The sequence below is a fragment of the Myotis myotis genome, unplaced genomic scaffold (assembly GCF_014108235.1).
Source record: "Myotis myotis isolate mMyoMyo1 unplaced genomic scaffold, mMyoMyo1.p scaffold_m19_p_3, whole genome shotgun sequence".
NCBI classification, from domain to species: Eukaryota; Metazoa; Chordata; class Mammalia; order Chiroptera; family Vespertilionidae; genus Myotis; species Myotis myotis.
This window is the reverse complement of record NW_023416335.1, coordinates 86,907,292-86,919,193: the sequence shown is the minus strand read 5'-3', so window position 1 is coordinate 86,919,193 and position 11,902 is coordinate 86,907,292. Positions and strand designations below refer to the sequence as shown.

The window sequence follows — 11,902 nt, the reverse complement described above, 5'->3', positions numbered from 1 at the left end:
AGACTCCTGCAAGATTTGACACACTCTCTCTCCTCTCTCTCTCTCTCTCTCTCTCTCTCTCTCTCTCTCCTGTCTACACACTTCCCTCCCACTCCCTTATTTACTCACACTCTCTCCAACACTCCAGTCCTGCCAGCTGCCATATTGGAATCCTCCTGAAGTTAATTCTTATAGTTAGTGAGCCTGAGGATTTACCCCACACATGAATGGGCCAACAGCAATCAAAACTAAATTACAACAGGAGGGCCCACATAACCCTCAAGGGGATCATTCCTGGAGCAACCAGCAAAGATGATCAAGAAGACTGTGCCATGGGGTCCCACAGGACACCTACTAGATAAATAGAGTTTTGGTGGTGTGAGGCCGGACTTGATTCTTGTGAATATGGATATGCAAATGTTCTTAAGGTCTACTCTAGTGAGGGATGCAGCTGAGATGGAAGAGAATGGGAACAAAAAGTGGGCTGCGGACTAGCTTCCAGGTCTCTTTGTTCCACCACATTCTGAAGCAGATGTCCAAGAAGTCAGGAAATTTAAATTCAAATGGAGATTTTCAGGTGGTAAAGAAAGTGCATTTGTCAATGTCAAAGATTAGACTATGTTTTATTTAAGTTTGTAAGCTTGATTTATAACTTTTAAATATTTAGATATGTGCTATGTAGACTTCCATTTGCAATCTTGCCCTCATACATTAGGAGTAGGTTATAAAGATCTCCCTGCTGTGAGTCTTGAGCTTCCCTCCTGTTTCTTGACACTCACTGCACTTCTTGGGTGATAATTAACTTGTTTTATTATCTGTCTACTCTGATTGACACAAAGCTATGCGAAGTAGGAACCAGGCTGTCTTGTTTACAAATATATTTTTATATTAGGGCAATGATTGACACATATTTAGTGCTCACTAAATATGTCTAAAACTCTAAAATGATACATGACTTACACATTTGAGGACAGCAAGTAGAAAAAAGAGAAGTGTTAGAAGGGAGTGAAGTAACCTGAAAAGAGACTGCCTGGATAAATTATGACAGAGATTGAGCACAGTCTATAAGTTTTTCTTCCAGTTGGGGAGAGCAGCAAACCCACAACTTCTATTGCCATAAGAACTACAACTGAAGTAATCTATTCATTCTAAGCTTTAGGTGTGTGTGTGTTTCTTCCCTTTTACATAATTGGACTGGGATCAGCTATTTCATAGTGAGGGCCTAGAGTCTTTAAGCTACTGATTCACTGAAGTGCATTAAAAAATGTAAATCTACATATAAAAATGAATGGATTTTTCTTGAATAATTGGACCTTTGGCAAGACTGGCTCACAGTCCAATATGGCCACAGTGGTCTGAAGCCTTTAAATGGGCCTGTGTTTATGAACAGGCCACACCTCACCACTCACAAAACAAATGCCCCAGACATAGCCTGGCCACCAAAGGTCTCTGAATTCATGACCCCTGAACCTCTGGCTTTATAAGGCCCGTTTGTTTTGAAAGAATGTCTTCTTTAATCTCTTCATAGTTTTATTTCTACCAACTTTTGAATGGCCCCAGTCATCTGGATTGTACTATAACATTGCATATCTGCTTATATCTGCCAGAGATTCTGAAACTGAATTATTTTACATATAATCAAAGAAGCTCGCCTATTCTAGAAAGCAACTTTCTATTAGTGTTACGGATCCAAATTTCCCTTGATCATTCCAATAATCCTAAGGGGAGATGCTTGACTGCTTCCTGAAAGCTAAAGATTAAGGATGGTGATTCAGGGCTGGGGACACTGAAATACAGGAACTGCCAGAGTGAAAGTTGCAGAATCGGGCTTTGATGAATGATGAAGAAACTGAGAGATGCTAGAGCACTAATTTGTTCAAGTATTTATTGAGTGTGCCTAGCACTGTTTTGACACAAGGGATTCAACAATAAACCAGCCAATGTCCCTGCTTTCATTGAGCTTAATTCTCGTGTAGTAAACCAAATAACACACACATATATTACATACATATACATGTACATGTACATGTCAGGTGGAAATAGATGCTATTTATAAAACAAAAGCGCAGCCAGGAACAGCCACTAAGGGTGGCTGCTATTTTGGGAGACTGGAGACCTCTCCCGCCTCTTGCCAATCGGGTACAAGATGCCACCTCCGGGGAAGCTCCTCCCACGTCCCCGCCCAGAGGCGGTCTCGGGGGCGGAGCTTCGAGCCCAGCATCCAGAAGCGCGCGCTTGGGTTTCCCGGCATCCCCTCGTGCTGTCAAGCCCGGAATCTCCCCCGCCGGACGTGGCATGCTGGGAACTGTAGTACCCTTCTGCAGCTCAGCGTCGCCGGGGAGCAGTAAAAGCCGCTGGCTCCATTGCTGGGCCATAACTAGCAGAACCGAGGCCCTGGGGCGGCGGGTTGGGGTCACCCCGTAAGGCCAGGCACATCCTGCCAGGAAAGCGTCCAGGCCCTGGAGCCGCCCCGGGCACGTGACAGCAGCCTCCCGAGGCGCGCTCGGTTTCTCAGCGCCGGTCCCGCCCTGCCCCGCCCCACCCGGCAGTCGGCCTGCGCCGGCCCTGGCGCTGCTGCCACCTCGCGCTCGGAGGCGTCACGGAACGTGCTCTCCTCCCCCCTCCCCTTCCCCCTTCCCCTCCCGCGCTCCTCCACCTCCCCCTCCCGCACCGAGACTCGCCGCCGCCGCCGCCGCAGGAGTAGCCGCCGCCGGAGCCGCGCGCAGCCATGGCCGAGAACCCTGGCCTGGAGAACCACCGCATCAAGAGCTTTAAGAACAAGGGCCGCGATGTGGAAGTGAGTGCACTCCCTCGATCTGGGTCCGCCTGGCCGCGCCGGCCCCGCGGCGGCGGGGAAGGGCGGGGGGCCGGCGCCGGGAGAGCGCTCGCCGGCTCGCGGTGGGTCAGAGTTGGCCGCCGCCTCCCGTCACCGGGCCCAGGGCTGGGCGGAGCAGGCGCCGGCACGGGGACCGGCTGCAGCCTCCCCTCCGGAGCCGCGGGCGCGCGGGCCGGGAAATGCCGTGGTTTTCGGCCCCGTCATGCGGGCGCGGCCTGCTGTCCGCGAGGAAGGGATGTGGAGCTGAGGCGGGTCCGCCGGCTGGGGCCTCGCGGGTCCGGGATGCTGCCGCGCGGGTCGGTCAGCCGCTCCGCCGAGGGGGTGGCCGCGGCTCGCGCCCGTGGCCGGCGCTCCCTCCCGCCGGCGCAGCCCCCTCGCTGCCTCCCGCGCTGCCGCACATGGAGCCTCGGCTCTGCGGGTCCCCGCGCCTACCTTCTGCGAGCTGGGCCCAGGCGGGCGGCGGCGCCCGCAGCGGGGGGTGGGGACCAGCCGGGTAGCTGACTGGTTTGAGGGTGGGGGGCGGGGGAGGGGAGGATGCGCCAGGACCATTTTCTTCTATTCCAGAGCTGTCCTTTGGACCAGTCGTGCTGAGCTGTTCCAGCTCATGCTCCTGTGACTGCTGGCATTTGGAGCAAGCTGAAGGTGGACAATAGTTGGCCATCTATTGTGTTGAGGCTTTAGAAGAGACATTGTTCCGACCCCCGTTCACAGGACCTGTTTTCTTAGCATTTCTTGTTTGTAATGGGGGTGCACGTAGGATTATTTCTTTGACATGTTTTACTGGAATAAATGGAATACATAGGTTTATACGGCCTTGGATATGCCTCTTGCTCCAAGCTGGTAGAATTTCGATGTGGTTACAAAACTGTAAACATTAATGTGGTCACTCAGTTCGTTGCTACACAGCATGTTGCCATTGTCTCATTCAGGTGACATAAGCAGGTACTATTTGCAAACTCGATTTATTAAGGCAGCGCTAGAGGTCTCTTTGCAGCTACTAGAAGCAATGTAATATAATGCACAAACTTCATTGGGACTGTGACCTCCGGATTTGTTAGGGGGGAAGTAGTTTTAAGTCCACAGCCTCCTTTTCTAATACTAGGTGACATGATTTGCAGTTTTGTCATTCTTGCTAAGGGCCAGTGTGAATAAGAAATGCATTTTATTCTCTCTTAAAGAAGGAAATATACCATTTAGTGTAGAAAACAGGCAAAACTCAGGCCATTTTTCAGAGCTATAAATTTTCATACTAATTGGAAAACAACTAAGGAAATACTGTGGAATTCACATTTGAATGAGACAAATATAGGTCATCTGTCTCTGTCCTGGTCATGGTTGTTACTTTTGTGAGAAATACTCCTAAGCAAAAGGACAGTTATGAATAGCAGCAAGAAATTTTGAAACTGCCTCCTGTTATTGGTCCACTTGATGATAGGAATTAATTTTGAACTTTCTCTGTCCGTAATTGTTCTTGAAGCTTACCCCTATTATAAAGCAAAACTTACATAGTTTGAAAAATACCCATATTGTTTATACAGAACTCTTTCTTCTTGAATATTGAGACAGGTTTTTGTCTTATTATTTGCCCCTACTTTGTTCTGGGAGCTCAGTGATACCTTGTAAAAACTCCTGCACATAATAGATACATAATACATACTTACTGATGACCAGAATGTAACCAGTGACTTCTAGATTAATGACTGCTAACTAAGCCTTTCAGTCTGAAAATATTAGTCACAACAACATTACATTTCCCAGGATACATACATTAGGGTAACTAAGGCATGAAATAACAGGTATTCAAATGGTAGTTCTATGTGGTAGACACTATACTAAGGCTTTATGATACCTCATTTAATCCTTATAACAACTTTATGAGCTAGGTATAGCATTATTCCCACTTTACAGGATGAAATTACTTTAGATGGGGAAACTCAAGTAAGTATGCACCCTGCACAAGGTCACAGAGTGTGGACATTCATTCACTAATTGTCTTGGGTATCTAACAATGTCAAGTCTTGGGGAAGGAAAAGGGAATAAAATTGAGCCTGTATCTCAAGGAGTTTACAGTTCAGTAGGAGTGATAGAAAAGTAAACTGATAATTACAATGCAGTTCATCAATATGTGTATTCTGAGAATGCATAAGAACCTAACTTGGAGCTGAATGGTCCAGGGAGATGTTCTAGTTGATTCCTAGTGGATGAATGGAAGTGAGTAGATCCTGAACAGTGAAAGGATGTTGGCCCGGAAAGGGAGAGGGCCAACAAGAAGCATTCCAGACTTAAGGAAACAGTAATTGAAGTGTCCTGGGAGATTGTAGTAAGACTGCTGAGAGAGAAGGGAGTGCTGGAGATGTGACTATAGGGTAATCTGGAGTCAGATCTGATCAAATGCCTTTATTGTGAATTTAGGTATAACTAAACTAGACACCATATCTAATTTAGTCTTATCCATTAGAAATTATATTACATTCAAAACATACTATACTGTAGCTCCATGACTAAGTAGTTGAGATTATCAGGCTTGTTTCAAAATAGTGAAATACGCTTTGATGAGATATCATTCCTACTTTTTCATGTATAGCATAGACGAAAGATAAAGCATTGTAAATAATACAACGAGCTGATATACAAAAAAAGATGCTAGGTGCAAGAATAAAAGACATATTTTCTAAAGAAAATAAAAATGTAGAGTTATACCAAGGAGTTGTGAGTGGGGAAAGGTAATTTCATTCACTCAGGAATGGCTTCATAGAAGAGAGGTTGGTGACTTTTGTAGGAAATATGCCCTAAACTTGCACAGGGCACATGAGAAATTAGTGAATAAAGATCTGTTGAACTATTAGATAGTTCAGGTGAAAAAAGAAGAGAGTGAAGAGATGAGACTGGTGGTCTGAGAATATGTCTGTGGCAAAGAGCTGCTTAGAAACTTCTTGATAGGGAGATCTGAAGGAATTTATTTTAGAGTAGAGGGTATAATATGATTAGAACAATGGGAAAAAGTGGTGCAGTCATATCAAGAATTCTGGAGTCATAGTGCTGTTATCCTGAATACAATGAGGAATTTTCTAAAATATTGAGGTGGGGGATGGTCATGGTCATAATATGGAATGAAGATTTGCATCTCCTCCTACTGTTTCTCCTGTCTCTTCCTCTTCTGTGTAAAGTGCACAGAAGATGAAGAGAATAAAGATTATCCTGAACTTTATAGGGGAGGGAGTAATTATCACTGATAGCAGTTTGAAACTTGGATAGGGAGAATGGATTTTGTAGCTAAAACTAGGAAACACATAGTGAAAATAATTACTTTTATTTGGTCTGGAATGTGCATTTTAATACCAGACATTTTCATGTAAGGCATTGGTTCTTAGGCTTTTTTCTTTTTTAAAAAATATTTAAACTTTAAAATATATTTATAGAAAAGTACACAAAACAAGTGTTCCATTTAAGACTAAGTATTCACTTGTAACTCACACATTTAGATAACCACCATCTAGGTCAACTTTTTCTTTCTTTTACCTGTGTATACAAGGATGTGATATTTTCATAAGTAATGATAAATAATAATAATTTTTAAAATCTTAACATTTATTGACTGTTTACAATGCACCTACACCAAGTGCTTTATATGTGTTATTGTGTTTAGTCTTCGCAACAATCCTCTGAAGTATATACTATTGTTATTTACATTTAGAAGGAAACTTGAGGCCTGCAATTCTTAAGTAACTAGCCCTAAATCACAGGGTAGTAAGTAGCAGAGCCTAGACTTAAAGTGAAGTAGCATGACACTAAAGTCAGAACTCTTGCTCACTGTGTTAAACTGTCTCTCCATTGAGTGGAACCTAAGACTTGACCTATGTGAAAGTTAATTTAAGGAGAAAATATGTAAGAAAGTTTGAATATATCACAGAAATTCCAATTTTGGCATTTTAAAACCTTGCTAATAAAAATGTTTGACATCCTATTTATCATTTGATTTATTTGCTTTTTTTTTTCTTTTTACTCTTGCAAACGTTCCTTATTAGTTAGGAGCCAGTTGGTTGGTTTCAATGAAAAATAGTAACCCATTTTCTTGGGCTTAACACATAAACTTTATCCTATAGTTTCTAATACTAGCTGTATATATATGTATATATTTTCTCATTTGCAGATTCAACTAGCACTAGCAAACCTGCTTCTCTCTCTGGAACCTCTGTTGGTAGAGGGTACTATCTAATAGTTCAAGCTTAAAACTTTATCCTTGACTCCCTTCCTTCACTTTTCTGAATTAGTCATCTGACTAGCCCTCGTATTTTTACTTTTATTGCCAACCTTACTACCACTGCCCTAATTTAGCCCCTGTCATTCTCACTCATAAAAGTGTGATAGTACACCTGGTTTTCTTGCCTCTGATATCTTCCTGCCTCAGTGTATCTTGTGGATTGATCTTTCTTTGCGTAATTTTCCTGGTAAGATTATTCCCATTGCCTTCAGGATAAAATTAAAAGTCCTTAGCATGCCACACATAATTCCACAAAAGGCCCTATTTTTTCTACCTCACCTACCCCTACCACTTTTCCTTATAGCTCCTTTGTGCCAACCATGATATACTAGTAGTATTTGAGATGGTGAAGTAACCAGCACAGTTTCCTCTCCATGCCTCTGTACATGCTATTCACCTATATACCTTCTTTTGCCATCTCTTTAGTGGGGCTCACTCTGGCAAACTCAGATTCCCTCATATATCTCTGGAACACCAAGATCACAATTCTGCCACATCATGCCATTCTAGTTCACAACTCTTAAGTTCCCCATAGGACCTTTCCTGGTTGACTAATAACATACCTATTATTATTAGTTCCTTTTCTTTTCCTTCTCTCTAATAATTTCCTCAGTAAATTTTCCTTTGCCTCTTTGGGATAAATTGCTGTGACGTACAACAAATTTTTTAAAAGTATGTGGGCACTGTTAAGCTCACTGAGGATAGGGACCTTGGGCTGTGACTGATGTTAGTGACCAGTATATAAAATTTAATAAATATTCTTTGAGAAGAGAAACTAGATAGTATACTTGAAAACACTCTACATTTGGGAGTGAAAAGCACACTATTGTTCTAAGATATTAATTTTTTGGGTGTTGATTTCATGGCAGTGAGTGATATTGTTGCCAAGCTCTCCTTTGACAGACTTTCCTGCTGTGATGTATTTCTGTAACATGAACCAATTCATACTTGAATGGTTAAGAGGAATGATGTTGGTTAATGCAAAATTCATTTTGGTTCCTATTTGATTCTTACCAGCACATTGATTGTTTAGCACTCCCAACCAAGTAAGAGCGCTTGAACACAAACAGTTGAAGTACAGGAACACACAGTTGCACACAGCAAGCCCAGCAGTATGAACACATTGCCCATTCACTCGTGTTCTACCTCTTGGCTTCATTTAACCATATGTTCCATCTAAAGGTGCTTATTGCCACAGCTGTCTTTTGTATTTTCTCTTATGTATTTTCTCTTTATTCCTGATTTTGCAGAACATGAAAATTTTTAGGAATCTATATGCCATATAGCAGGTACACTATGATGTATTAACAGCATATAATCTTTTCTGTTTTTTGTATCTCATTGATTACTCTTTTTTAGTTGGTTTTGCCAACTCTTCTTCCTGTGCATTGAGTGTGGGATTCTTGGGATTCTTGTCTGTGACTCCCTGTATAGACCGTTTTTCTTGCCCACATTAGCAGCTCCCTTAGTTTTAACCATTATTTCTGGGGGGAGGGAGGAATTTAAATCTGTTTTAATCTGCTGTAAATTAATCACGAGCATCACATCAGTTTGTCAAGCGCAAAGTGTTTAAAGTTACGTTCTGCTTCTCTTTTTTTTTTTCTTTTTTGTTGTTTATGGCATCATTTGCACTGTGAACTGAACTTGAAACTTGAGAGGTTTCTTGGACTCCTTCCTCATCTTCCACATTCAGTCAGATGCTAGTCATGTATCTTGAATCTCTGTGCTGTCTCTGGATTTTGGCCCTGCCTCTGTATTCCACTGCCTCCAGCCTACTTTCAACCTTTATCACCGGGCAGTTTAAAGGTTGCCTCCAAGGTGGTATTTTCCCTCCAATTTATAAGATTTTTCAGTGAACCTGATACTTGATTATTTCTCCAGAGTCAACTTCCTCCCCCCACCCTCCATACCCCTTTAAGCTCTGGCAACACTGAACTTCTTATATGCTTATATATAATCTGGAATCCTGTCCTCCTCTGCTTGCCAATGCTATTTCTATTCTCAGAGCTATTCTGCTGACTGAATATCCTTCCCTGCCTCTTGTTGCCTGGCTAATTTCCTACCCCTCTTAAATACTCAACTCTGAGAAATCTTCCTGAGTCCCCTTCATTCTCCCAGGTTGAGGTAGGTACCCTTCGCCATTCCTGGAAGAACTCTTGAGTATGTCCTCCTCATTATAGTTGTGATAATATGTGTTAATTATGTTTTACCTGTTGCTCCTCCTACATTGTGAGCTTTTTGAAGACAAAAGCTGTACATCCTCGTTGCTTATTTCCTAGTACAGTGGCTGGAACAACGTAAGCACTAAAATATATTTTTAATTTTTTTTTTATTGACTTCAGAGAGGAAGGGAGAGAGAGATAGAAATATCGATGAGAGAGAATCATTGATCAGCTGCCTCCTGCACGCCCCACACAGGGGACTGAGCCCGCAACCCGGGCATGTGCCCTGACCAGTAATTGAATGAGGGCCTCCTGGTTCATAGGTTGACGCTCAACCACTGAGCCATGCCGGTTGGACTAAAATATTTCTTGAAGAAATAAATCCATACCAGATATCACCGCCCAGTAATTTTTCTAAACTATATTTTTGAAGTGACACATTTAATCTTTTAGTGCCTTTCCTACTGCTCCCCAAATCTAGTCTAAACTTTTTATTATGATAGGTAAGGTATTAGATTAAAACACATGCATAGTGAAATAATTTTTAAAATGTTCTTGTTTTTAATCATAAAAATGTTTGAATATGTAGAAAAACTAAGGAGAATAATATATTAGGCCCATATACATATCACTTAGATTTAATAAGTCACAATTTGCTGTATTTGCTTATCATTTGTTCATCTGAATATAGCAGATATGGCATTTTATTTCTGAAGACTTAAGGCTTCTCTAAATTATAAGAATGTGTTCTTGCATAAATATCACATTACCTTGACACAATAATCCTATGTAATAAAAGGCTAATATGCAAATAGACCGAATGGTGGAACAACTGGCATAACCGAACAACCAAACAGCTGGTCGCTATGATGTGTGCTGACCACCAGGGACGTGTGTGGAACATGGCGGGTGTTGGCTGCAGCAGGATAGTGGAGCAGGTGAGCGGTGGCCAAGGTGGGGCTCCAGTCGCTGTCATCAGGGCGAGCTTCTGGTGGTTACTGAAAATTCTTTGCTCCCACGCACCACAGTCCCACCTGGCGCTCGCACCTGCTGCCGGCGCTGGCCCCACTCGCATCCACTGCCAGCACTGGCCCTGCTCACACCCACAGCCAGTGCCAGAGCTACTGCTCATACCCGCTGCTGGTGCCGGCACCAGTCCCGATCAATTGGCACTATTAGTGGGTGCAAGTGGCGGCTGCTGGCCCTGATCACCCATGAAGGTTTCTCTACTTCCCCCTGCTCCTGAGGGGCGATTGGGGCAGCAGCTCGCAATCTCTGATAACTGGCCCCACTCGCACCCACTGCTGGCACTGGCCCCGATCACTCTACACTGTCAGTGGGTGCAAGTGGGGCCGGCACCATCAGTGCGTGGAAGCAGCGGCGGCGGCGGGAGCGGGGCTGCCAGCAGACAGGGGACTGGGGGCCATGGCGGGAGGGCCTGGGCGTGGGCTGGGCAGGGGCATGGAGGATGGGCTGAGGCCCGCCCCTGTGCCTACACACAGCCTCGCGACCCACAGTTACTTTCAAGGTGCACGAATTTGTGCACTGGGCCCCTATTTTTTAATAACATCTAATCCAGTCCATATTTAAATTTCTCCAGTTGACCCTTAATTATTATTGTTGGTTTTTTACATTTTGTCTTTAGAAGCATAATTAAACAAGATCAGATCACATTTGTTTATGTTGTTTAATATAGAACAGGCTCCCATCATTTCTTTAATTGTAGTAAAATACAAAATTTACCGTTTTATGTATTTTAAGGGTACAGTTCTGTGGCATTAAGTACATTCACATTGTTGTGTAACCAGCATCACTTCCCATCTACAGAACTTTTTCATCTTCTCCAACTAAAACTGTTTCCATTAAACAGTAATTGCATTCTTCTTCCCTTTTGCCCCAGGCAGCTTCCCTTCTATTTTTTTTTTTTTTTTTTTTTGTCTTTATGAATTTAACTACTCTAGGAACCTCATATAAGTGGAATCACATAATATTTGTCTTTTTTTGACTGGCTTATTTCACTTACCATAATGTCTTCCAGGTTCATCCATGTTGTAGCATGTGTCAAAGTTTCCTTTTTATGGATGAGCTTATTTGATTGCATGTATAAACCACATTTTATTTATCTATTCATCCATTGATGGATAATTGGGTTGCTTCCACCTTTTGGCTCCCATTTTTTTTCAAATGCCATCAATTTGTGATGAGGTCAGTGTTCTTAAATGAAGTTGAATCACATGACGTTACCATTTTTGAGGTTCAAAACAGGCAAGTCTCAGCAATTTCATATGGTTCAACCAAATAGAATGAATGTCCTAATTACTGAATCTGTCCATTTCTTTGTGGTGTGTCTAAACTTGTTTCTCCTATTTCTTATCACCCTCCAGATTTTCTGTATACAGGAGGTTAGTTTTAAAAGCTGGACTATCTTTAGTTAAATACTTCAATTGGTGATGCAGTGCACTTCAGAATATATCCCAATAGTGATGCTAAGATTGATCAGAGGGTTCAGATGATAAAGAATAGTTTAACAGTCATGATGTCAAAGTTACTGTATTTGATGGAATGTATTTGAATTATTTGTTGAGATGTGATATAGACAGGCTAACATCTGAAGTGAAAAAGAAAAAGTAACCTGACTTCTTGGTATCCAGTAAAGGAGTTAGA

At 42.6% G+C, this 11,902-nt stretch overlaps 1 protein-coding gene across 10 annotated transcripts in view; it reads left to right on the top strand.

Annotated features, from left to right (window-relative positions):
- The first annotated feature begins 2,589 nt into the window (after positions 1-2,589).
- Positions 2,590-11,902, top strand: part of KPNA3 (karyopherin subunit alpha 3) — a 126,927-nt gene continuing 117,614 nt past the window's right edge. For 5 of the 10 annotated variants that reach the window (XM_036301830.1, XM_036301826.1, XM_036301824.1 and 2 more), the window contains exon 1: positions 2,633-2,776. Coding sequence is in view for 2 of the 10 variants with exons in the window: in XM_036301821.1 (XP_036157714.1) it covers positions 2,708-2,776 (69 nt within the window). In the remaining 8 variants the exon portion in view is untranslated. Of the gene's footprint in view, positions 2,777-11,902 lie in introns of all 10 variants that reach the window. The other 5 variants (XM_036301821.1, XM_036301820.1, XM_036301831.1 and 2 more) reach the window with 5 other exon arrangements.